This window comes from Octopus bimaculoides, chromosome 8 (genome assembly GCF_046866305.1).
Source record: "Octopus bimaculoides isolate indiv1 chromosome 8, ASM4686630v1, whole genome shotgun sequence".
Taxonomy (NCBI): Eukaryota; Metazoa; Mollusca; class Cephalopoda; order Octopoda; family Octopodidae; genus Octopus; species Octopus bimaculoides.
In genome coordinates this window covers 59,854,282-59,881,781 of record NC_142935.1, presented here as the reverse complement: position 1 = coordinate 59,881,781, position 27,500 = coordinate 59,854,282, and the positions used below count along the sequence as shown (strand labels likewise).

Sequence of the window (27,500 nt, the reverse complement as noted above, 5' to 3'; positions counted from 1 at the left end):
AACACTTTCACATTTTTTCCAAAAGTAAATGTTATACTCACAACTCTTTGTGTTCATTGAACCAAGTCTTGCATCTATATATAAAATATAATAAATTCTAGCATTAATAATAATTTCTTTGATAATGACGGTAAAGTTTTTATAATAAAAATTGTTGTTTCACTTATAGCTACAAGCCTTGAACTTTTGTGTGAGTGGGCTACTTCATTGTGTTGATCCCATTGCTCAACGGATAATTCTTTCATCGATTATGATTTAATGAAGGGCACAGTCAACCTCGATAGAATTTGAACTAATGATGATGATAACAACAACAACAACAACAACAACAATAACAATAAAAAAAAAAAAATAATAATAATGGTAATAATATACAACGGGGACGTTTACCATGTGAGACCGATAAAATACTGCTCCCAAATTTATTCAAAAGCATCGGAAATAAAGATATCGCATGGAGCCAAAAATAGTTGACTATATCCGAGTAAGTAATACTCATTGAAATTTATTTCTATTTTGCAAATGAAATGATGTATTTTAACTGGATATCGTCTCCACTGTTCGCATGGCCTGGATCGACTACCGAAAGGCTTTCGACAGTGTTCCCCACACGTGGATTCTAGAAGCACTAGCCATAAACAAGGTGGCACCAATAATTATAAAATACATAAGGCACTCTATGAATAAATGGCAGACAGTGCTAAAGCTCCAAACAAAAGAAGGACTGGTAAAAACGAAAGCCATCCCCGTTAGAAAAGGAATATTCCAGGGAGAAACGCTTTCTCCACTCCTGTTCTGCCTGGCACTCAGTGTTAATGCCTATGACGATGATAATGATGATAAAATATTATTAATATTATTATTATTATTATTATTATTATTATTATTATTATTATTATTATTATTATTATTAGAAATATTAATAAAATAACAATAATAATAATAATAATAATAATAATAATAATAATAATAATAATAATAATAATAATAATAATATTAATAATGATGATGATTATATGTTTTCATCTTAACTACGATCAAATTTTGCATAGAGAAAATTCTTTATTGTAAACAAAATGGGGTGTTTATAGATTGATTAATATTGAAATCTAAAACTTTGCGATGTTGCTTACAAATTGCTATATTTTAACTATTTGTCGACAGCTCCACTCAAAGATTTTATAAATTTCCTAGTCTTAGATATGCTAGGTCCTCCTAAAACATCTAGTTCTATACATAAATTCGCCCTACGCTGGCATTTTTGTGAGCGGGCCTGACTGTTTCCTCTTCGTTTCCTCTCACACACTCACTCTCTCTCTCTCCCTCTCCCTCTCCCTCTCTCTCTCTCTCTCTCTCTCTCTCCTCCTCCCTTCTTCTTCTAATGGGTTCTTAGTGCTGCTGTTATTCACACGGTGCATTGGCCATACTGAGGCCTTTCTTCTTTCTGCGGCTGTCTTCAGTTATGGCTTTATTGATCATTAATTGATCTTTAAAGACGTATGAGCCCTTGCAGCATCCCTCCTGCTCTTTTGGAAACAGATTGTTTTCTTCCAGGTGCTTACACAATCTCTGCGATATTATTGCAGTGAAGGTTTGTAGATTGTAGCGGGACAGATAATAGGTCTCTCACAAAATGCGTAAGCTTTTCCATTACTTTCTATTTTTGCTAAAAACCTTTCGATGTTTATAAACGTTTATATCTTAACTACGATGCGATTTTCTATAGATAAATTCCTTTATCGTAAATACAATGGAGCGTCTATGCATTGACTACTATAGCTCTTTAAAACTTTGAGATGATGTTTATACATTTCTATGTCATAGCTATGCTAGTTTCAACTTGTCGACGCTCTTCTCAAAAAACCCTTCCCACCCAGTGCCAGTCATGTCAAGCAGCAATCCAATCAAACAGCCTGTATTAGTAGACACATCAACCCCACTTCCCTATTTAACGCCACAGCAACATCAGCAGTAGCTAAACCAATTACCATAAATTTGCTAATTTTGTCTAAAGAAACCAGGGGAGACAATATTAGGATCCCTTGACATTACAGTAATAATTGTTAAACTATAGTAGTCAACAACTAAATAATAAGATAGGTATTATTGGAGTAATAGTGAAAATATAATAGGGATCTTGTTCAAAACGGGGGCACCAGTTTTCATTTATGTTTTATGTAGTGTTTTTGGTACCGAAAGACTTTCAAACTTCGTATACTTATCTATTTTGTGTTATAGAACAGAAAAAAAATTTTGTATTCGAATTTATTTCAAGTACAAATTTGTCTTATTTCGATAATTTCTACTAATCACTGACGTCTATTCAGTTGAAAACAGTTAGCGCTGTAACGGTGTATATCGTATTAATCCCCTAACCCTAACCCTAACCCTAACTAGACTGTTAACCCTAACCCTAACCCTAAAACTAACACTAACTCTAGAATCCGAACTCTAAAATTGTTACACACATAGATATGCACAGCGTAATTTATTATATAAACAATATATGCGTATAAATTACGCTTAAACCGGATGAAATATGTCACAGGGAATAACATTTTTATGACCGGTCAGCAGTAACTCTATTCAGCTGAATAGACGTCAATGATTGGTGGAAATTACAGAAATACGACAACTTTAACATGGAATAACTTGCGATGTACGTTTTTTTTGTAAAGAAGACTAAGAGTAAAATATGTTTTATATGACACATTCTACCAGTGTCCCAAGTTTCAAAGTGTTTCGTTAGTGTTTCGTTAAGAAAATACTGGTGCCCCGTTTTGAACTAGATACTATAATAGTGAACATGTACGTAATTACCCAGATTGAATTATTTACCTAGAATGATTAACAAGTGGCGTTGTGAAACCATCGAGTCATCGGCGACTAAACTGGCAACCCAACTAAGCTTATTTGATGAGAAGCGTGGGTATTCGATACCCTGCGTGATCAAAAAGAAAACCTACCAAAGGGCGAAGAAAGTAAGAAAAGAGTCAATGACCATTGCAAAAACGGGTAGAGACAACTTGTGAGCCTTGGTTAGCAGTCTGTTTAGGAGAAGCAACGCTCTGATTTACAACTGGAGAAGATAGGACTCGTTAGTCACAGTGGTGACAACCTGTCTGTATCCAACAGGGATGAAGGCGAATGAACCGCGAATCGGGACTTGACTCCGGAGTAATATATGGATGAAGATATGAAACCAAATGACGCTAACCTGTCTCCAAGTGAGAATCGAGATCATGGTTCGCAACACAAAGAAATGTGAAGGGAACTGGTCCAATTTATTGCTAGTAAGAGCTCTGCAGTCTTGGTTGATAATCTTATTAGAGATAGTGTCTCGATGAAAATACTAGTTGGTGGATAACCTTAAAACACAAACCTCATTGTTGAGTGAAAATGTCTAATAAGTAAGGTCACAGAAAATGTGTCATGGCCAACTAGAAACGATGTTTCCTAGGGCTAAATATCTGTAGCATTCTTCCCTGTTAGAACCACATTAGGTTGCCAACATAACAACATCTTATGTTATGAACTCTCGGTAATTTATGGCATGAGATACCTGCTTAGGCTCATGTAACATCGTATAAACATATATATCCATCAATGTAACTATATTCATACAACTACACCTGTTATAAAGTATTTCAGATGCACCCTTCTTCCCTGTATGATGTGTCTTATGAATATTATGTACACACACACACACACGCGAGCGCACACACACACACACACACACACACACACACACACACACACACACACATGCACACATAAACACTTTCACGTTTTTCACAAATATAAACGTTATACTCACATCTCTTTTTGTTCATTGAACCAAGTCTTGCACCTATATATAAAATATAATAAATTCTAGCATTAATAATAATTTCTTTGATAATGACGGTAAAGTTTTTATAATAAAAATTGTTGTTTCACTTATAGCTACAAGCCTTGAACTTTTGTGTGAGTGGGCTACTTCATTGTGTTGATCCCATTGCTCAACGGATAATTCTTTCATCGATTATGATTTAATGAAGGGCACAGTCGACCTCAGTAGAATTTGAACTAATGATGATAACAACAACAGCAACAACAACAACAATAACAATAACAATAACAATAATAATAATAATAATAATAATAATAATAATGGTAATAATATACCACAAGGACGTTTACCGTGTGAGAGCGATAAAACACTGCTCCCAAATTTATTCAAAAGCATCGGAAATAAAGACATCGCATGGAGCCAAAAATAGTTGACTATATCCGAGTAAGTAATACTCATTGAAATTTATTTCTATTTTGCAAATGAAATGATGTATTTTAACTGGATATCGTCTCCACTGTTCGCAAAGCACATGTAAACACGCATGATACATTACGATCCATCAACAACAGACCATCTCCGGCCCCAAACACCATGAAAATAAAATACAAATAAATTATATCATACCGGTATTATTCTGCCCAAGAATAACAACCGGGAAGTGCGTGCTTTAAACTTGTTACACAATAAGTACGAAAGACAACACGTGCAAAACAATTTGACAACACCAGTGAACGCTCCGGTACCGTACGAAAATGATGACCGTCAAAATAAAAGGCGGGCGTTGTTCCTCATGTCGCGCAAATAAAACCAAAAAGACATAAATGGACAAGTGAGAAATATATTTCAATCCTTCACGCTTATTTTACGGCAGTGCTCTACTCAAAGAACGAAAACTCAACAACATCTACATATAACATATGGAAGAAACATAACCTAAATAAAGACTTGGATACAACAATGAACCCTAATAAACTAGCTAACACACGAAGATATATTGTCAAAGCAAAACGATATCAGAAATAGAAATAGAACATTTGAATGGAAAAATACATCAGGAAAATGCAGATAGTAACCACACAACAATGCAAAATAATATAAACACTGAGATAGTAAAACACGACGACAAACGTAACATTTCCAACAAAAACGAAGTAAACAAAAAACAACAAACCCAGACCGTAGGGATGTATAATAATGTACAAAAAGCACCAATCCAGAACACCACAGACAAACATATGAATGAAGAGGAAGGAGAAACAAATCTAAATCCGGGAAACAGTAAAGGGGAACATAATGATTATGATACTATAAAAATGAGAATTGTCAAAGAACAGAACAGCACAGATGTCAGAATGGACCACAGATTATACATCCCAAAAATCAAAATAGACAATAAAACATTCATCAACAATAAATAGCATAAACCTGGCCGTCTCGGAACTAATAGCCACAGAAACAACTGCAATATCACTGAGCTAAATGGCATAATATATGCAGCAGACACTGCAACCATAAAAGAAGCAGCATACTTCCTCAAACCCATCCAAACAGGAGTTCCACCACCCAAACAAATCTTGTGGATAAATAATATCCAAGAAAAAAAATTTAAAAAAAAGAGAAACATTCTGTCGATTTTAAACGAAATTAGTAGACAATCAATACAAAGCAAGATATCCTTGCCAAAGTACAAAGGACCGCCGGAATGGGAAACGCCAAAGTTTCTTTGAACAAAACAAACAGTTCAATTCCAGCCACCAAAAATTCTATCAAGTACTTGGCAAAAATAAAATAGACATTTATGAAGCACCATCATCAGAAGAAGTGGAAAGATTTTGGAAAGAAATATGGTCGGTGAAGGAACAACTTCGGAAAAGGACCATTAAAACGACTAACGTAGCACTTGAGCAACTCTGGGCTCCTATAACAACTGAAGAGGTCACCCAGGCACTGCAAAGACTAAGCAACTCCAAGGCACCTCGACACGACAAGATCTCCAACGTCTGGTTAAAATATCTGACGGTAATACACAAACACCTGACTGAAATCTTTAACTACATACTAACAGAGTCAGAGAAAATACCTAAATGGCTCACGAAGAGAAAACTATCCTAATTCCCAAATCCAGAGAAATGGCGAAACCACAAATCTAGAGACCTATTACCTGTCTCGCTACAATCTACAAACCTTCACTGCAATAATATTGCAGAGATTGTGTAAGCACCCGGAAGAAAACAATCTGTTTCCAAAAGAGCAGGAGGGATGCTGCAAGGGCTCATACGTCTTTAAAGATCAATTAATGATCAATAAAGCCATAACTGAAGACAGCCGCAGAAAGAAGAAAGGCCTCAGTATGGCCTGGATCGACTACCGAAAGGCTTTCGACAGTGTTCCCCACACGTGGATTCTAGAAACACTAGCCATAAACAAGGTGGCACCAATAATTATAAAATACATAAGGCACTCTATCAATAAATGGCAGACAGTGCTAAAGCTCCAAACAAAAGAGGGACTTGTGAAAACGAAAGCCATCCCCGTTAGAAGAGGAATATTCCAGGGAGACACGCTCTCTCCACTCTTGTTCTGCTTGGCATTCACACATTTATTTCACATGCTAATTAGAACTGGATGCGCTATAAAAGTTACGGCAAATCAAACAGCCACCTCTTATATATCGATGACCTAAAACTATACGATACAAATTATCAATAGCTGGAAACATTAATAAAGACAGTACATTGATTTACCAAAGAAATATATATCAAATTTGGATTAGAAAATTGCCTCAAAGAAACCCTTGAAAAGTGGAAATCTAGTTAAGTGTAGCAACATCATACTAGATAAAGCCAATGAAATAAGAAAATTATACCAAAGCCAGGCATACATATATCTAGATATCAATGAACTAGATAGGATACAGCACACACAAATGAAAGAGAAAATAAAGAAAAAATACTATAGACGAGTTAGGTCAATACTGAAAATAAAGTTCAATGTTAAAAACAAGATAATAGGTATTAACACTTTAGCCGTCCCAGTTATATGTTACAGCTACAATATCCTTAACTGGACGCTAAATGAACTAACGAAAATAGACAGGTAAATACGAAAAATAATGACAGGATCTAGTATGTAGCACCCAAAATCTGACATAGAAAGAGTATATATAGAACGTACAGAAGGTGGTAAAGGTCTTATATAGCTGGAAAACTATTATAAAATAGCCACCATAGGAATGCAAAATACCTACTTCAGAAGCAAGGAAATATAATACAAATTGCCACAAAACACGAGCAAAACAAAAAGCTTTTTCCAGTATTTAAGGAAGCTGACAAATACAAACAATGAATCATACTACCTAACAAATATGAAGAAGAAGAAGAAGAAGAAACAACAAAAGCTATGAAACCAATGAAATCCAAACAACAACTAGAACAGCAACGGACCATGATAAAATGATGGTAAGAAAACCCCCTTCATGGCAAATACTGGGCTAAACTAAATGCAAAAAAATAGACAGAGAAAAATCCCAGAAATGGTTGAGAAGCTCAAGACTCAAAGTAGAGACTGAAGGATTTTTAATTTCAGCATAAGACCAAAGCCTCCCCACCAGAAATTACCACAAACATATAATGAAAGTAAACATAACAAGTATCTGCAGAATATATGGCGATGTTGAGTGAACAACAAACAAGATGAGGACAAATATCCGTCAAATGTAAATAATGTAAATAATGCACATAATTCCTCATCTCTTAAATATAGATCTGTATCAAATAGTTGATTTATGCATTACATATACTACTATGCAATACCATTCCAAAACATGCATGAAAAACCTCATACTGTAAATACCCGACAAAATTAACAAAACCTACATGTGCCATAGAAAAGCCAATCCCCGACAAAACACAACCTGCGCTGCATAAACAACACACAATACAAAAATTCATAAAAAAAGACTAAAATCAAATTCCATAACAAAGCACAAATCCAATTTAATATCCCCGCACCATAATTAAAAAAAATGGATCACACACCATCCCACCAGTACACAGTTGCAACAAATGATATAATAAAATGTTACTTGAAACTTACGGATGTCGAAATATAATAGTGGTGATGACGATGGTGACAAACTTTACCTTAATTTAGTATATAAGGGACAGGAGTTAGCGTAGAATCTGGTTGTAACCGGGAAAATGAAGCTGGACCTATAAGAGAAATCCTCTCGCTCAGCAATGGTTCAGTAAAGATGCAGACTGACCATAGCTGTTATCCTAATGCAGCATCAGGGAGGAGGATATGGACCAGCGAACAAAACAGGATAGTGATGCAGTGCTATTTAGAAAGTGAACCTCAAAAGAGGGGTTATAGAAAACGGATGTCAACACTTTTGGTAGAGAAGGGTATGTTTAAAGTGACGAGCAGAAATTAGTTGATCAGGCTAATGTTATTTGGAGAAAAAAATTGATGACAGAATTGGAAGTAGAAGAGGTCACAAGAGAACTGGAAAAGAAAGACCAGGCAGTGGGAAAGACAAACAACAACGTAAGAGATACAGATCAAACCAAAGAAGAACCTAAAGGAAACAATAATAATAGCGTTACCAATAAGGAAGGAACAACTGGCACACGCGAACTAAGTGATTTAAGTGAGGAAGATCAAAGATCTTAGTTATAATTGCAGGAAGTAATGAGTAGAGAAGTACGAAAAAGATTGCCAGCATTAATCGGCACAAGCAAAAGGTGGCTCCTAGATATGACTAGGAAAGTAGATTCTGCTATCAGTAGGATTGATACTAAAAGTATAGGAAACAATAAATTAATGATCTCTGCAAGAGAGGTAGTAATCACCAGACGATTAGACATCTTTAAAAAAAGAACAAATGAGAAAAAGGATACCACAAATGAGAGTCAGGACTTTAAGACAATACCTGAGTAGAATAGAAACCTGGAACCTGAACAAGTTAGGAAACACAAGGTACAAATCTTTTCCCGAGAAAAGATACATAGCCAAAGAGAAAGGATTTGGGACAGTAATAGAAGAGATGATACAACGTATCATAATAGAAGCAGGCACGCTCCCGAGATATCAGAAAAGAATAGATCAGTATCAACGGAATAGATTATTTCAGATAGACCAGAGGGGAATTTATAATCAAATGTATTGTGGAGGAAGATGAAGAACCTAATGTAGAAGAAGCTAGAAATTTCTGGAGTAATATTTAGGATAAGCCAGTCAACCATAATGGAGATGCGGTACGGTTAAAAAAGTGAGGGAAGAAATAGTGAGGGAAGGCATACTGAGAGAGAAGCAGTCAGATCTAAAATTAACTAGTGCATTAATGAGTAAAGTGTTAGGAAAAATGCCGAATTCGAATGGCCAAGACCAGATTTAGTACAACGTTACTGGTTAGAGAAATTTAGTAGTTTACATGGGGGGGGGGGGAGGGAACAACTTCAAGGTTGCGTTAATGGAGGAATAATGCCAGATTGGAGGACTAGAGGTAGGACAATACTCATCATGAAAAATAAAAGCTAACAACAATAGACAGATTACTTGCTTACATTGGTGTGGAAGCTGTGAGCAGGAATGCTTTCAGGAATCATTTACGAGCACCTTGACAACCCATTCTTACTGCCAGAAGAACAGAAAGGTTGCAGGAAGAAGGCAGGAGGAACAGACAAAGCAGTTCTAAATGAATTAAACGCTAGAAAGAAAAATCTAACAATAACATGGAAAGGTTATAGGAAACCTATGACATGATAATACACTCATGGATTCAGTATAGTAGACAACATAAGAGAATTATCTAGTTATAGTATGAAGAAATGGAAAGTAGATATCTACTCTGGTGACATGCAGGTAGAAGTTAATATCAAAAGAGGAATTTTCCTGGAGGACACGTTGTCACCTTTAATATTTGTGTTATATTTGATCCCCTTCATTTAGTATTAAGGAAGGCAAAGGGAGAGTATCAGTTCAGAAATAGTAAGGGAAAATTTAACCATTTGCTCTACATGGATGATCTGATGCTTTTTAGTAAGAATGGGTAAAAGATAGATTCCTTAATGCATACTGTAAGACACTTCAGAAAAGATATAGGTATGGAATTTGATACGGATAAGTGTGCAATATTAGTGATGAGAAGGGGACAGGTAGTCAACAGCCAAGGCATCCAATTACCAGATGGTCATACATTAATATTATTGAAAGGAAGACAGAGGTATAAGTATCTAAGTGTATTAGAATCTGACAGAGTACTAACTATAGAGATGTAAACGAAAATTGAGTAGTACATTTGAACAGTGAGGAAGCTAATAAAGTCATAGCTAAATGGTCCTAATCTAGAGAAGGCTGTAAATACTTGGGCAGTATCATCACTTAGGTAATCAGCAGCTTTTTTAGATTGGACAAAAACTGAATTAGCAAAGCTAGACAGAAGAATTAGGGCGAAATTTATTTTGAATGGAAGACTCCACAAAAGGGCAGGAGTAGCAAGATTATACCTACCTGGAAAGGAAGGCAGAAGAGCGTTAATATCAGTAGAAGACTGCGTGGAGTTAGCTAGACTAGATAAAGACTCCTAAGTAGGTAATAGTGAAGTAAATTTATAAAAAGCTGCTAGACGCACAGCAAGACATAAGGAAACTAAAAATTCAAATGAAGTTAAAAACCAGAAAAACTACCTGACTGGCAGGAGAAGGCAATGCATGGTTGATTAAAAAAAGATAGTTGCAGAAGATAGTTGTCGTGAGACATGGTTCTGGTTGCAGAAAGGAAAGCTGCAAAGGGAGACATAAAGTTTGTTGGTGGCTGCGAAAGATCAGACATTTAGGAGTATTTGCATAAAAGTCAAGATAGACAATCTAGTAATCCACTGGAAGCTATGTAGAAACCTCAGATTTGAACATACTGATAAATGGTATGAGCATGAACCTAGTAAAGTACCAGAGAATAAGAAATACAAGCTGTTGTGGGACTTTAAAATTCAGACTTACTGAGTAATAGAAGTTAGAACGACTTATTTGGTTGTAGTAGATAAAGAAAATAGAAAATGCCAGTTAAGTGACTTTACACTCCTACATGATGAAAAATGTATATGAGAAGTATAGAAACAAATAGCAGTGTACCAGAACCTAGCTATTTAATTATAGAGACAATGGAAAGTGCGGGAAAACGTATCTCAGTAGTTATAGGTACATTGGGAACTACCTATAAAGAACTGAACAAATGGATAAAGGAAATAGGCATAAAGCCCAATTTAGTACAGCTCTAGAAAACAGTGTCATTAGGGACACCTAGGCTACTTAGGAGGGTTCTTGGCATCTAAGGTTAGTTGCTGTTGCCTGATGTTAGGATTTCTTATATCCAGTCGGTGTAGCCTATTGAGTGTGTATGAAACTAATAATAATAATAATAATAATAATAATAATAATAATAATAATAATAATAATAATAATCCTGGAAATAGAGATAACTCGAATGTGGAATCTAGAAACAGAAACAATTCCTATCATAGTAGGTGCCTTAGGTATAATAAAAAAAATATTCAGACAAATACATAACAAAAATAGCAGGACTTACAAATATATATAACATACAGAAAATTGCACTACTGGGTACTGCATACATTCTACGCAAAACACTTTCAATACAGTAAACATAAGAGCACCACAGCAAACCACAGCACATACCCAAGGCGCACAGAGCTGCGCTCGGTAGTGAAGTGAAAGCACGTTATAAAAATAAAACTACTGAATAATAATAATAATAATAATAATAATAATAATAATAATAATAATAATAATAATAATAATAATAATGATGATAATAATATACGGTCATATATATATATATATATATATATATATATATATATATATATATATATATATATATATATATAAACAAATAGTAAATGAGTATATGCATATATACGTACACGTATGTGCATACCGACATCCACCTGTATGTATAGGGGCATATCTGGGTCCAGAACATTGCAAACAAAACGTAGACGAGAAAACACACAAGCCACATAGAGAACATTCTACTTCATCAGCTACCCACGTTTTAACACCGGCGTTTCGACGAGCTTGGGCAGGACGCATCGTTAAAACGGCTCATCTCATGGACCGCCGATTAAATTTGTATACGCAAATTAAATCTTGCCATGGAGGAATGTAGTAGTGGCGGACAAAAAACAAGACAGGAAAACAAACAGAAAAGGCTTTACGGCCAGATATATATATATATATATATATGTATATATATATATATATATATATATATATATATACAAGAATAAGGGCAGAGAATCGTCAATTAATAATAGAATTAATAATTAACAATTCTGCCAAGTAGTTCAGTATGAAAAAAACCTTTATCGGTAAAACTATTTATCATTATAAATATACAGGGATTAGCAATTGAGTTGCTTCTCCAACATACTGAAAATTTAGAAATAGCAGTCAAAGAACTACTGATTCCAAACTACAAATTTTTCTCTAAAGTGGATGGCGATATTTATGGCACACATAGAACAAAAAACCGGAGGGAAAAGCGTAAACAAACCAAGCCTTTAGTTAATTGGATACGAATCGTTTCATGGTTAAGTGAATGGAAATTTCACTATTCCAATCTTCAGCCTCAATATTCTGATAAATTTGAAAGTGTCTCTAAAAAAATTCACGGTAATTCTTGGCCATGCGACACCAAAAATCAACGATAAGAAAGGCACTTACGAATTCATCGGCTAGCGAGTTCAGGCACCCCACCTCAAAGAAATCTATTCCATGTGCGTCACAAATAGTCCCGTATGAAAAAAAGTCCCGTGACAAAATTATAACTTTGTTGTTGGTCTGACCTTATAATGCCGACAAGTGTTTGTAATTCATAAACACACACACACACACACACACACACACACACACACATACACACACAAATGCACTCTCACTCACGCACACACACCACACATATTTATTAACATGTACATATACACGAATATATATAGAGATAGGATATATCAGTAAAATATATGTCAATACAATGTTATCAAACCTATCCAAAATTTGAGAATTGCAAATTGAATATCTTGACATAGAGTTTATAAATGCTAACAAAAAGAACGACCAAATGTATATGTATGTGGGTAATTTTAATCGACTCAAGTTACAATGTAACTTCAAGTTCGAAATATTTGTCCTGCCATCTTTTAAACATGGTTTGATAAGTGCTATGAACCAGATCTCAGCCCACCAGTCACGTCGTCACTTCTGTTTCAGTAATTAGATTGCAACAATGCAAGGCTTCTTAAACCACTAACCATTTATAGTATATCTGGTATTTATTCTACCATAATTTGCTTAACAACTATGTATTTATATATGTACTTACGAACAAATACATACAGATATGCTCTCTCTCTCATTCACTATCTCTCTCTCTCTCTCTCTCGCCCTCACATACACACATTGCTTTGACAAGTATCTAAGTTAAAACGCTTGAATGCTCACCTGTTGATAAGTGCAAAATGCAAGTATAGGCACAGTTGTAATGATACATTTCGCTCGCTGTCGTTTGACCTATATTTCTTTCTACTGTTGCTACAAGACATGAATGGGTGGAAAAGGGAGAAAGTCGATTACATAGACGCCCACACCTCAGTGTTTCACCATTACTTAATTTGTCGACACCGAAAGGATGAAAGGTATAGTCGAACCCGAAAAGATGCTAGGTAAGGTCAACCCCGTATTTAGACATTTATTAACGACACCGTTATAACAGATCCATTGAATTATTGGCAACAATTTCCTGAAAGTGATGTACGTATATATACAACGTCCTTTCACAAATATACATACGCATTCCCGCACATATTTCCCTCACGCGCTACCCACCCCGTCTCTAAATATGAATGTGTATATATAAATACACACACCAGCACTCTCTCACACACAGACATGCTCACGTACGCATACTAGATACATATGTATATAAATAAACACATAAATCCGCATAAATACACACACATATGTAGATAATAATGCAATAATGCCTCTCTTACCTTGTTCTAAATCTTAGATGACTTAAATCGTTATTTGCAGGATCGATTATTCCATATTCGCTTTTTGTCATATTGGTGGTAATTCTTCTGTTATATTACACATGTATAACGAACCATACAATTATAATCATGAAGTAGGTGCCCTTAGTGATGACGTAATGGGCGTGTCACGTGTCATTTGACAGTCGCTAAATCGTTTACACATTTCATATTCATTTGAAGGTGAGATGGCTTCTGGCCTTCCTCAGCTGTTCTTGTTTTCTCTGTCTCAGCGTTCCTATATTCACTATATTTGATAAAGCTTGTTTATTTAAACTTATCTGATTTTATCATCGTTTTTTTTTTACTTGTATCATTATCATTCATCTGAGAATTATTTTACCAGTTACCTGAACTCTAAAGAGTTTGTAAAACTGGTTTTGGTTGAAGTACTTGATATCGATGACATACTTTAAATAATAACAACAGATTATTAGTATAATAGGTTTGCCACATTTGTCTAGCCTCATACACATTTCTATGGCTGTACAGTATTTATAAACAACTGTCATAACATTTTATCGCAGAGAATCACGTCTTTTAAATATTTTAAGACCAGTCATATATAGATGACTGACGATTTTCAGTAACACTTGCAACAATCGGTGCTTCCGTTCAACAGATTAGTTAATGGTATCAGGTATTCTGTAGAGGTCAGAACAATACTGTTGGAGTACTCTTCGTCGCGGAGAAGTGAATGTTTGATGAGGGGGCCTGTCAAGCCTACCAGATTTGGAGGAGCATTGTAGAAAATAAAGGAGAGTATATTTTAGATTGAAAAAATAACTTTATCTTAATTTTGAAAAATTCATTAAGTATAAAGAGAGGCATTATTTATGGGATGGCCCAACAGGCTTTTCTTTGACCAGAACTCATCATCTTTTGCAAATTCCAGTTGAAGATAAAAATGAGGATAGAGAGGCGAGATCTGCTCTCCCCCATTTTTTTTTTTTTGATGGTTGAATATAGTGGGGATAGCCCATGTGAACTGGCCAATTCGTAAAAGGTATTTATACGTGAAAAGAGATGAGGAAGTGAGAAATTTTAACTTGAATGTCCTTGGAGACTAGGGTGACCAAGAGGTGTGAGTTTCTTTGTTAACCCTGGGCAGAAATCCCCACTTTGGAGGAATTTCAGTATTCAAATTTTGGGGATAATTGTTTTTATTGTATACAGGAGTTTTTGTGCTAAGTCCTAATTTTATATTGTCCCTTTTCATTTTATGCCCGGCGCTTGTTTCCAAAAAAGGAATTATTATTATTATTATTATTATTATTATTATTCCTTTTAACCCTGGTTTTGTTTGAACTCCTGAAGTATTGGAGCCTACAGTACTGCAGCCTACAGTACCATGCTATCTGTTCTTTTCGACTAGGTAATACTTCCTTGATTATTCTGGACGTCTCAAGGAAGCAAAACCTTTGTAACAGCTTTGTGGGTCACTCTATTCTGATTTCCTTTATATTTCTAGTGATGCCTTCTGATACCGTCCCCAACGACCCCAACAATAATTGGCACTATCTTCATTCCTTTCATTTTTTTTATAGCCGGGCTATTTCGTACTATATAAGATGGTATGTGTCTCTATTTTCACCTTCCTTCTTGATTATTCGTGGGTCAAAAGGACACGCAACATCAATTATATAACACATTGCTGCTCCTTGTCCACCACAACCAGGTGAGGGTTGTTATGCTCTTGCACCTGATCTGTTTGGACTTGGAAATCCCACAGGATTTTACAGGTCTACCACTCCACTCTCAGCGGTTTGTGCTCTCTAGACCCCCACTTTTTGCATAGTTTCCATTGTAGCATTCTCACTACATCATGTCACCACTTATAGTTGCTTGGAGTAAATCTAGGGTATTCTTTAACGATACGGGCAGTGGCTTCGTCCGCCCTATAACAGACGTACAAAAGTGGAGAGTCTTGCACATTCCTAATGTTGACTCTCTAATTTGTGACCAAAGCTTGGTTTTGTGCTGCCAGTATGGAACTATCAGCCTCTTTTTTCAGCGCTCTTTTCTTCAGCGAGTTCAATCTATGATTTCCAGCAACTTCAGTTGTGGTTACATGAAATTAATTGTGTAATTCCTTATCGTGTAATGCTTCTTCATATCCTTTTGTACTTCTTGTTTTGAGTTTTTACTTTTTCTCTACTTTGAATAAGCTCTGATGGCATGATACTAATAAGTTTTCCATAGTTTGGGCTAGGTAATTTTTAAAGATATAGCGTTTGGTGTGCTCGCAGTCTTCCACACTTATAATTTCCCTTCCTCCATTTGCTCTCTTCGTGTATATATGTTCAGTATCTGCAGGTGTGTGATTGACTCCATGATTTACTCAATGCTTTCTTGTCTTCTGATCCAACTGCTTTAGCTCATTCTGTATCCACTTCATCCCCATCCCGAAATGTTGCGAGTGCGGGCGTGTTTACTTGGTTTGATCAATAAGTATTGGGGCTGTTGTGATGTTAACGAAGCTACAGTATACAGAGTGAAGTCGCTTGGTACAGATTGACCGTGAACTTTGCTGTGCATGCGTATCAAGTTTAAACGTTCTGGCTCACTTCCACTCTTTCTAGCAGTGCTTGGAAGGATTGTGTGTAGCGTGTGATCGTCGTATTGAACATGAGAGAGAAAGGTGAGCAGAGAATCTGCATCAAATGTTGCCAAAAGCTTGGCGATACCTGCTCAGAGGCCTGCGCAATGTTTTCAGAATGTTTTCATCGTTCTGAACACTATCAAGGAGACCATGTACAACTGAAACCCGAGTGTGCTTTTAGTCAGCTGAAAGCAGTTTTGGCACAAACTTGCAGACATGCGTCTCATACCCAAATCGTTGGTGATAATTGACTGAAATGAACCGTAACTAATCTGGACATCCTCTTATAGCTCATGGATTGTAATTCAGCGATTTTCTGTCACACCTGCACGCACGTTTGCCATGTTTTTCTCACTTCTGCTGCTTGCAAGTCTCAACAGTTTTTCGGCCATTTTGGAAACGTGTGAAACACTCGTACACTTGTGTACGGCTCATACACTTTCTGCAACTTTGCGTAGGCCTCTGGTCTGGTATCGCCATGACAACTTTAGCTTTGTTACTATGGCAACAGTCCGGATACTTATTGATCTGACCGCGTATTGCCAAAATAATATCTCTGACATTCAGCTTTGAATCCAATATTTGTCTCATTCACTGCTGTTATTCTTTCTTTGTCTGCTCTGTTATCGAATCGTGACTAATTCCACTGCCTCAAGTATCCCCAGGTATTTATATCCGCAAACAAGTTCGATTACTTTCATGTCTCTACTTGGCATATATATACTCTCTGTTCGGGTAAGTTTTCCTCATGTCACTACCATTTGAGAACATTTTGAGTTCATATTCGAAAATATCCACAGAAACTGGTCGAGACTGAACTGTTCTATCTCACTGATTGTGAACAACTTCCTGATGGTTAAGTTTACTTTTACCACTTCCCAAATCATATCCCAATTTTGTCTTCTGTAGTGTTTCCTTCAAGACGATTATATCCAGCGCAATTATCAGTGAGGATACATTGTTCCCCTGAGAGATTCATCTCCTAATCTTCACATCTAATACCAAATTCCCTGCTGTCAATTCAGTTCTCCAGAATTTCTTACTGTTCCATTTTCATGTGTTGTGCTACTCCATACATTTCCATAGTTTTGTTATCAAAGAATGTTGTATCATAACATTTGCCTTTATAAAAACCAATCCAAGCTATGCTCAGATTTGTGTATCTTCGCCTGCCGTTTCTGATAATTATTCAATCAATTAACAGCTGATCTTTCGTTCCGTGATTCCTCTTTCGGCACCCTTTCTCTTCAATAGTTAGTGAACAGCATTTTTCTAAATATCTATAGGGTGCACCGCTCAAAGTACCTGATAACCGTTTCCAAATTAGCGGAAGACACGATGGATATAATGTTGCCATCTCAGGATCGTTGGCACACAACAATATATTTTTCTTTGTCATCAAGCTGAGTACTAATCCTGCGAGCATTCATCCAGCAGTTGCACCAGCCTTTCATCAAGCCCTCTCAGCATCTTCGTGGACACCATCTGATTCCTTCAAATTTGAGAATTTCTGTAACTAATTTTTTCATTATTTCTATACTATTTCAGATAACCATGGCCCTGTGTATTACTTAAACTGTCTTGGATTCCAGGAAGCAACTCCGCTTTATCATTAAGCCTTACTGGTTGATCTTAAATCCCTCTCCTGAATGACATGCATTCGTCTGCATCAAGCATATCGGGTGTAATTGCCCGTCTAGTCTCCCAACCAGTATTTATATCGAGACACTATCTCTGGTAATATTGTCAACCAACACAATCTTGCTAGAGATTTTTGGTGGTGTGACTTTTTCTTGCATTGCGCAATACACGGTTGCTATTTTGGTCACGCTTTTCTGGCCTTCTCTTAACTGTTTTTATCATAGCATTGGCTGTCACGCCACTGATAGTGCTCTTCTTTACCCTGTTTTGTTTTTGTTACGAGGGTAGAACGCAGAACGTCACCAGACTCACTCCCGTAAAGGCTTCGAACTCTGATCTGTTCTACAGGCTGCTCAACTAGTCAGGTTGATTTTCTCCAGCTGGTCAGTCTTTATATCGGGAAATACCTTCAGCGCGATCAAAGTGCAATTCTCCATCCTTGACATTTTGTCATCCAGGAATGTTTCACTCTCCTAAAAAAACCACAAATGCAGGTCTATGGCACCTTTCGTATTCTTATTTTCATTGAGGAGGGAAGTGTTCAGCTGTTAAACGTTTGATGGTTGGAAGATTTTTCATTTTGGATATTTTTTAGCGAGACGATGTAATCTTGTATATGATATTTTTTAAACTCTAGCCAAAATTCTTTCTATTTTTGCAGGTGAAGCAAACAATTGTCATTTAAAAGGACCAATCACAAGATACATAGTGGTTTGAATAAAATAAATAAAAAAAAAAGAAAAGTTCGGAAACATTTTACATAAAAACATGTACCAGTCGTGTGAAAACAAGAATTTTTAGCAAAACTTACGCAGCTTGTTCTTAAATACGTTTGACGTACTCTGTGTGAAAATATACTACTACTACTACTACTACTACTACTACTACTACTACTACTACTACTACTACTACTACTACTACTACTAATATTAATAATAATAATAATAATACAAGGTTTGTCTTGGTATAAAAGATGATCTACAACAAATATTCTGCTTACTAACACAGATTCTCTTGTCAGTTATTTCGCCTTAACCAACAAAGCATCTTTCATAATAACTTGCCATATATACATCTTTGTTCACGAGCAGGAGTATTGGACATCATAGCTATAGTCTCAGAGGAATCCTTAGGGGTTTGAATAATTCATCTCTGGAAGCATGGCTGTGTTCTTTTCATCATTAGAGAAGCCTCATCAAGGGACCTTTTGAGTGGGATGGGCTACTCGACCTGCAGACAATTCTAACTGGGGCCCACCTGCTAGGTGATGTGCTGTTCATCTTGATATGATATTAGCATGTTGTGCACATATAGTTATGGTGCATGTGCTAGATGTACACTTATCAGATTTCTAATCAGAATAGTTATAGGGGGCTTCGTACATTTGTGCCCCAGTGTCAATTTGATGGCATGCACTGCTCTCTTACACAATAATAATAATAATAATAATAATAATAATAATAATAATAATAATAATAATAATAATGATGATAATAATAATAAAACAATCAAAAGAGCGCAACTGTTATTGGTAATAGAGATTGACTCTTAAAACGAAGATGAAATGAATGAATAATGTTTAGACATTTCGTGTGTCTTTGACGAGTTTAAAATATAAAATGAAACGAAATTCAAAGATAGGAAACGGTAAAATATTCCAAATTAAACCGGAATGACTGCGTTTCTTTCCAGATTAAACGATGTCATCAGTCTTCAGTCTTTCACAAAAGGTAGTTGAAGGAAGGAAAGAAAAAACAAAGAGAAAGAAAAGAATTAGGAAAAAATATATTGAGTCAAAAAGTTTAGTGTAAGTATGGTGGAATTCACCTGCCATTTTATTAATACTTGAAGGCTGAGATGAATTAATAAACTAGCAGGTGAATCTGACCATATTTTCACTGAACATTTGACTGAATATATTTTGCCTATTTTTTTTGAAGGTTACAAAAATCTGGAAATCCGAGAACATCATTACAATCACCACTTCCCTCATTCCGAAAGAGAAAATGAGACATGAATTAAAAACAATACTGAATTGAAACGAAAAAAAAAATCAATAAAAGAAATCCTAAAATTTCGGCTTTACGAATTTTTTTGTTAATCATATTTTCAAGACTCAGATAGACCAAATCTGCAATTTCTTTCTGATTATAATTTCAAAATAATTTTGAGTTGAGAAGATTCTTTAAGATGGCTCTAGTTGTTGTTTCTAGCACAGCACACCAACACCTTTTACCTTTATCATTTCTTTGTCCATCTAAAATATATTGAAGTTTTTCAAACATTTACCCCCATAAACACATTTTGTGCAGTGATGATGCAATGGTCACTTGCAGCAATTTAAAGCAACAACAACAAACAGATATATTATATATATCTTTAAGCCCTACTCCCCATCAAGCGTGTCTGTGTGTGTATCTGTGCGTGTGTACGTGTGTGTTTATATGCATGTGTGAGAGAGTATGTGCATGTCTGTGCGTGTGTGTGTGTCTGTGTGTGTGCAGAAAAGTATACTATTGAGAAAAATAAATCTTTTACGTACCATTTTAAAATCCTATGCATAAACACACAGTAAGAAATACTCACACACTAAATGTGAGCGATATACTTTTAGAGAGATGGAAAGCACGTAAAAAAAAAGAAATGTTTTAAATCTTTAACCCCACCTCGCATCAAGCGAACCCTTGTGTGAGTATGAGAAAAATCATATTTTTAAGAAAGAATTATGCTATTAAAACAAATCCTCGTTTACATACCCATTTTAAAGTGAATCTATCGTCCTAATGAAATTCCTTACACACATGCATACACACAAACACTCACCGTAAAATATATGTTCTTATGGAGAGAGAATGTGTATCAAGAGAAAATGAAAGAGATAAATAAATAGAGAGGTGGACAGAGAAACATGTTATGTTTCCACCTTAGATTCTGAAATTTTCGACTTTAGCATGTTGATATAACATTTTAATAGTGAATCTGAGTTTGTGAATCATTTATTCCAGAAAGATAGTTATACAGTGTTACACACTTTTAAAGTTTGATCATTTTTATCCAATCAGGAAACAGAAGTTGAGTGTAAGAACTATCATAAAATGATAGCAAAAAATTAGAAGAGGAGGTGTTAAACAAAATGGAAGGTATGCGTGAGAATTATTACATATACGAAGAGAGTAAGAAGCAAAGAATATGGTAAATAACACAGCGCTACACACAGCTACAGACGCACTCACGCACACACGCACACACACACACACACACACGCACGGACGCACGCACGCACGCACATACGGGCGTGCACACACACACACGCATATACGCACGCACACATACGCACGCACTCACGAACACGCACGCACAATCTTTCTCTCTGTCTGTCTCTCTCTCTCTCTCACACACACACACACACACACACATTTACCTATCATGAATCACCATAATCATAAACTTCACGAAGAAAATACTTACACGTTTATCTATGATTTGATAAATTATCACGGAGATGTACTTGCATAGCAAGTGATCTGATCTGAGATCGTGTGCTGGAACGAAAACAATTGCAGCGTAGAACGTGTTTATAAGCCATTTAAAATAACACACAAAAATCGTTAGATTCACTTCAACATTTAAATTTAATTTGTCAAAATATTTTCGTCGATTTGAGACCGCGACCTGTTCAATGACAAAATTCTGTCCTGCATCTCTGTATGCAGCACAGAATTTTGCATCTCTGTATGCAGCAAAAAATTCTGTCAGTGAGCAGGTTGCGGTCTCAAAGCGACGAACATATTTTGACAAATTAAATTTAAATGTTGAAGTGAATCTAACGGTTTTTGTGTGTTATTTGAAATGGCTTATAAACACCTTCCACGTTGCAATTGTTTTTGATAAATTATGTTCAGTATAAAGTATGCGGTTCCTCTTTATGATGCCCAACACATCTGTTTAGCTGTTTCTCTTATATCATTAGATAAATATTCATGCATTTTTTAGCTTATATAAACAGTATTGATGAGAAAATCAATGTATTGTAAGAAGAGATATGATAGAAGAAAAGTTTTTTATAGTGACATATGCAATTTAAACGAAATTGCCATAAATATAAACAAAAATGTATGCACACTATTTTTTGTTCAGTATCTGCACAAACAACGCGATGATTTATTAATAGGAGATAACTCTCAATTTTGTGAATATATATTTGTGAGTTATTTCCCTTGAAAGATAAATCTAAACGGCAATTTCGGTTTTGTTTCTTATTTCTTCCTGTGTATTTTTTTTTTATTGGAAAAGTACTTCTCATTGCTTGAATCTTAGATTTATTATTATTTATTATTTCTAAAACAAGAAAGAATTGTTGATGCAATTCTATACAGAAATTATCGATCTAACAAAAGGAATAAAGAAGAAAAACAAGAGGCTTTCTTTCTAATCTATATACACGCACACAACACATGCACGTACTCACAAACATGCATCTGCATAGAAGTGTGTGTAAAAACTACACTCTACCGTGGTAAACTGACAGGTAAAGCTACCACTCAAAATGGTTATGATACATCTATTATGGACCTGGTTCAAGAAGGCTTTTATAAGTATTCTCGGGTAAACCAAGAGAAAGGATTTCAGGGTGGTCAGGAAAGAGTATTATAGCCGTGTCAGTATGATCATGTATACTCAGCAGAAATCCCTGCATACATTTACAGCTACAAAATACTCGGAGGTTCCAGTTGTCCAGTATAGCCTTAACGTTACCAATTGGAAACTGAACGAACACCAGCGTATGGATATAAAGACCAGGAAAATGCTGATACTGAACAGGATGGACCACCCCAAATCCACATTTCAGGATCCTACAAACTTCTATAGGAATCCAAATGTTGGTCGAGAGTAACACCGACTGGATGATACAGTTGGAAGGACAACACAAACAGGATAAAAAATTGCACTCAGTATCGACAGAGGCATATAAATACAGACGAGAACTTTACTTTACTTTTCTCGTTATAATGATGATAATGAGGTCATACCATCTTCACACGAAACTAAGGCGGCAAAATTCTGTAAAACAAACCAAGGCGGGAAACAAACCAGATATGAGAAGACGCCATCAGTTTATTGCAAAACGCTGGTTTGAGAGTCGAAACAAAGATTTATCCTAACGGCACAAGATCAGAGACTCTTTACTTGGAAATATCGAGCTTAATGTCTCACGCAATGAGGTATGCACAAAGCGTAGACCCTACAATGACAAACGTAAGGTGATCGACTACATTGTTGCCAGTTGTTCTGTCCTTCCTGCTACAGAATATAAAACCAGGCATGATCGAGTTGATCGTTGCGTTCACTGGAGCATATGTCATCATTGTGATATATACCACACCTTAGCGCCAGTCACTGAAGGGGAGAATGTCACTGTCTTTATTTAGTTACGGTACCTCTTTCTTTATTCTTCTTCACACTTCCATGCTTCTAACTCTAATAAATTTTGTGAACTCCGTAAACAAACGCTATAAACATAAGCCTGAGAAGAGTCTTTCTTTGCCTATACGTAAGGATACACTACAAATTTTCAAGGTAACATGACCAATGACTACAGTTGGAGCGCATTTTTTACTGAGAACCATAGTCTTAGAAGAAGAAGCATGCTAGAGGTAAAGTTTTCTAGCGACATGTGTAACTTAAACGACATTGATCATCATATAAAAAGTGATGCGCACTTTAGCGCTGAAGACAAGATGATAAACGAAGAATAAGTTTTGCTGCTTAATTCTTTCTGTTAATTCCGCTTTTCATTTAAAAAAAAAAATCACTCGCTCACACGCACATACACAGATCCTCACACGCACACATGAACACACACACACATATACTGAGAGGGAGACAAGCTGGCACACAGGTAGTGGGACATACACACGCACCCATACACATGTTTATACACACATAAATACATTCTCACTCCATCTATGTACACGTGCCAACACATTCACATCCACTCCCACCCGTTATTACACCCTTAATACTATTTCAGATTACCTCTCAGACACCCTTCAAACTACCCTGATTCACTACTGACATTCCCATCTATGCGCAAGTGCAAAAACACATATACACACACACAACTACTCGTACACATACCAGTCACTATAGCTGCAGATATCTCACTACAGCATCAACACGTACACAGGCCACTCACACAACACAAATACATCTAAACAGATAATACATCACAGACACACAGTGAATATCACCACACACATACACACAAACACACACAAACACATACGCACAAACACACACAAACACATACACACAAACACACACACGCACTTACACACACATACACACAGATAAACATTCTTCAAACTCTCCTGTCGCAGAAAGCACTTTCTCTTTGTCCATCTACTTCCGGTCGTTTAAAAAATGTAACTACACGAGGCGGTTGGCGATTTTTTCCCTTCATCTTGCCCATATGTATATATTGATATTGATATTAATTAATATTCAATGTTTACCCTATTGTTTAATTTTATGTATATATATATATATATATATGTGTGTGAGAAAGTTGGTATGTGAAAGCACGTGGTTGGATGTATAAAAGATAATAAGAGTGAAAAAACTACAGAAGGCTTGTGTTACATGGTTAAAGTATATATTTAAATTATGTCAGAAAAATGTAAGAAAAATGTTATAAAAATGTTATAAAATCTTTTTGGTATACAATGTTTATATACCAAAAAGATTTTATAACATTTTTATAACATCTTTCTTACATTTTTCTGACAATAATTTAAATATATACTTTAACCATGTAACAGAAGCCTTCTGTAGTTTTTTCACTCTTATTATCTTTTATATATATATATATATATATATATATATATATATATATATATATATATATATATATATATAAACCCACGTCCTCCAGACGCATCTCCACAAGAACACACGTGCACACCCACATATACACATTCCCGTACATATGTCAACACATACACAAACACATGCCAACACATACACGCGTACATACACACACGTACATATGCCAACACATACACACACACACACAAACACACTCACCGATTCACACAGCCACACCAACTCATACTCACACCCACTTCAGACTGCCTCTGCCTCTTACTCACTTTCGACCCTTCCATCTATGCACATATGCAAACGCACACACATACATTCACACACCCGTCACTATAGCTGCTAACCTCTTAGAGGAACAGTAACAGATACGCACACAGATCCTATCACACACACACACGAACATAAACACACACACAGTTAATACCACAAACGCAGACACGCTACTACGCATAAGCGTACTCACGCATTTACTGCCACGCACACATACAAGCTACCATACATACACAAGCTACCACATTCACACTGACGCTTTTCACACTCTCCTGTCCCAGAAGGAACTTTCTCTTCATTCTTTCTACTTCCGGTCACTTTTGAATTGTAGCCGCAAGTGATAGTTAACCTTTTTTTTTCGTCTCCTACGTCTTGAAATTTCCTGTTTTGTGCTGATTCCGAAAGAAGAGCTATTCACGACATGTAAAACTACTAAACTTGTCCTTCTCTTAGCGTATTATTAATACACATCCTGTACAAAGTCCACTCGTTTGTCTGCATTTTTCTTTATCTTTCACACATATGTATATGTATTTAGGTGCGTGGTTGTGTGTGTGTGTGTGTGTATAGTTCTGTGTGAGTGATTGAGTGTGTATGTCAGTGTGTGTGTGTGTATATGTGTGTGTGTGTGTGCGTGCGTGTGTATACACACCTCACAGTTCACATTCTTGTTCGAATGTCATGTCATGGGATCAAGTATGGGCCAAAGTTACTGCAAAGCGAGGTATTTTAGCCACGAAGTCATACATAACTCTTTATCTTCCATGCATTTTTGAGCCCTAGTCCCGGTTAATTCACATTTGGATCCATTAAGTACTTCCGATGATTATATTCTCAATGATTCATTGACAAACTACAAGGATCGAAAACGCTTTCTTGAATTTATCAAATATTTAAAATGGAACTAAGATTTTGGAATTTGTTGATTTAGAATTGCTTTTAGAGTTACTGAAATATATATAAATAGATACTTTTATCATTGTCGTTGTGGTTGCTGCACAACTTTCATTGATGATGCAGTTGTTACGATGGGTTTCCATACTGTTTGTGTTGCCGCTGCTGTTGTTGATAGTCAGAAGTCCTTTGATCAAAAGGCTATTCAGCTATAAACTTCCGGAGAAAGCGTTGTATTGCACAATATTATTCAAAGAGTGCTCTTTCCTATTAAAGACAGAATGGTGTGAGTTTATGGAAATTAGGCTGAAAATGGACGGCTATGTAACATGTTGCTTGTTACTTGAAGTTACAGAAGGCCTATGGCGGCAATAACGTGGCATTTGTTTTTATGCGGAAATAAGTATATAAAATGCAACAGGGCGCAGATTTGTTTCCTTTCAATACAAATATAACAAATATTTGTTTCGTGCATGTAAAGCAAGCAACCCATTAGAGAAAATTACCAAAACATCAGTATACCGACGCTTGCACAAACGTTAGTTAAGATACGATACAAACAGTAACAGATATAATTGTCAAGGCCAATAATTGCATTAATGCTAAATGAAACCACCACACACAGACAGAGAGAGAGACACATGCACTCACACACAAACATACACACACTCACACATGCATACACACACACGTATGTATATGTTTATGTTTGCATATATGTATGTGTGTAGGTGTAAATATATATATATATATATGTGTATATATATATATATATATATATATATATACGTGTATATATATATGTATACATGCATATATATTTATATATATATATATAGAGAGAGAGATACACACACATACACACACACACACACATATATATATATATATATACACAAACACACACATATATTCAACTCTACGATGAAAGTAAACACACAAAGTTTGTTCTTTGTTTTTTAGAAGCGTTGAGATGTATTGTAAGATACAGAAATAAATTTATTTCTCAAACGCGTGATAATACTATAAAATAGCGTGATCAGGATAAATTATCCATATATTGCAGAAAAATACGTTACCGGCCAGCCATGAGACTCGAACTCACATCTCTGTGATTACGCGTCAAGTGTTTTACCATTAAACTAAACTGCCCGGCCGGCCGGTAACGTATTTTTCTGCAACATATTGATAATTTAACCTGATCACTCTATTTTATAGCATTATCACGCGTTTGAGAAATAAATTTATTTCTGTATATTACACAC

The 27,500-nt window shown here is 35.8% G+C and overlaps 1 protein-coding gene across 7 annotated transcripts in view; it reads right to left on the bottom strand.

The window, feature by feature from the left end:
- The window catches only part of LOC149134420 (uncharacterized), a 48,332-nt gene extending 33,997 nt beyond the window's left edge, over positions 1–14,335 (bottom strand). For 3 of the 7 annotated variants that reach the window (XM_089356544.1, XM_089356546.1, XM_089356550.1), the window contains exons 1-3: positions 13,357–13,482; positions 3,818–3,850; positions 42–74 (exon numbers count right to left, since the gene is read on the bottom strand). In XM_089356544.1, the coding sequence (XP_089212670.1) occupies positions 42–74; positions 3,818–3,850; positions 13,357–13,457 (167 nt within the window). In that variant the 5' untranslated portion in view covers positions 13,458–13,482. Of the gene's footprint in view, positions 1–41; positions 75–3,817; positions 3,851–12,582; positions 12,731–13,356; positions 13,483–13,907 lie in introns of those variants that run through there. The other 4 variants (XM_089356548.1, XM_089356547.1, XM_089356551.1 and 1 more) reach the window with 4 other exon arrangements.
- Between the last annotated feature and the right edge of the window lie 13,165 nt (positions 14,336–27,500).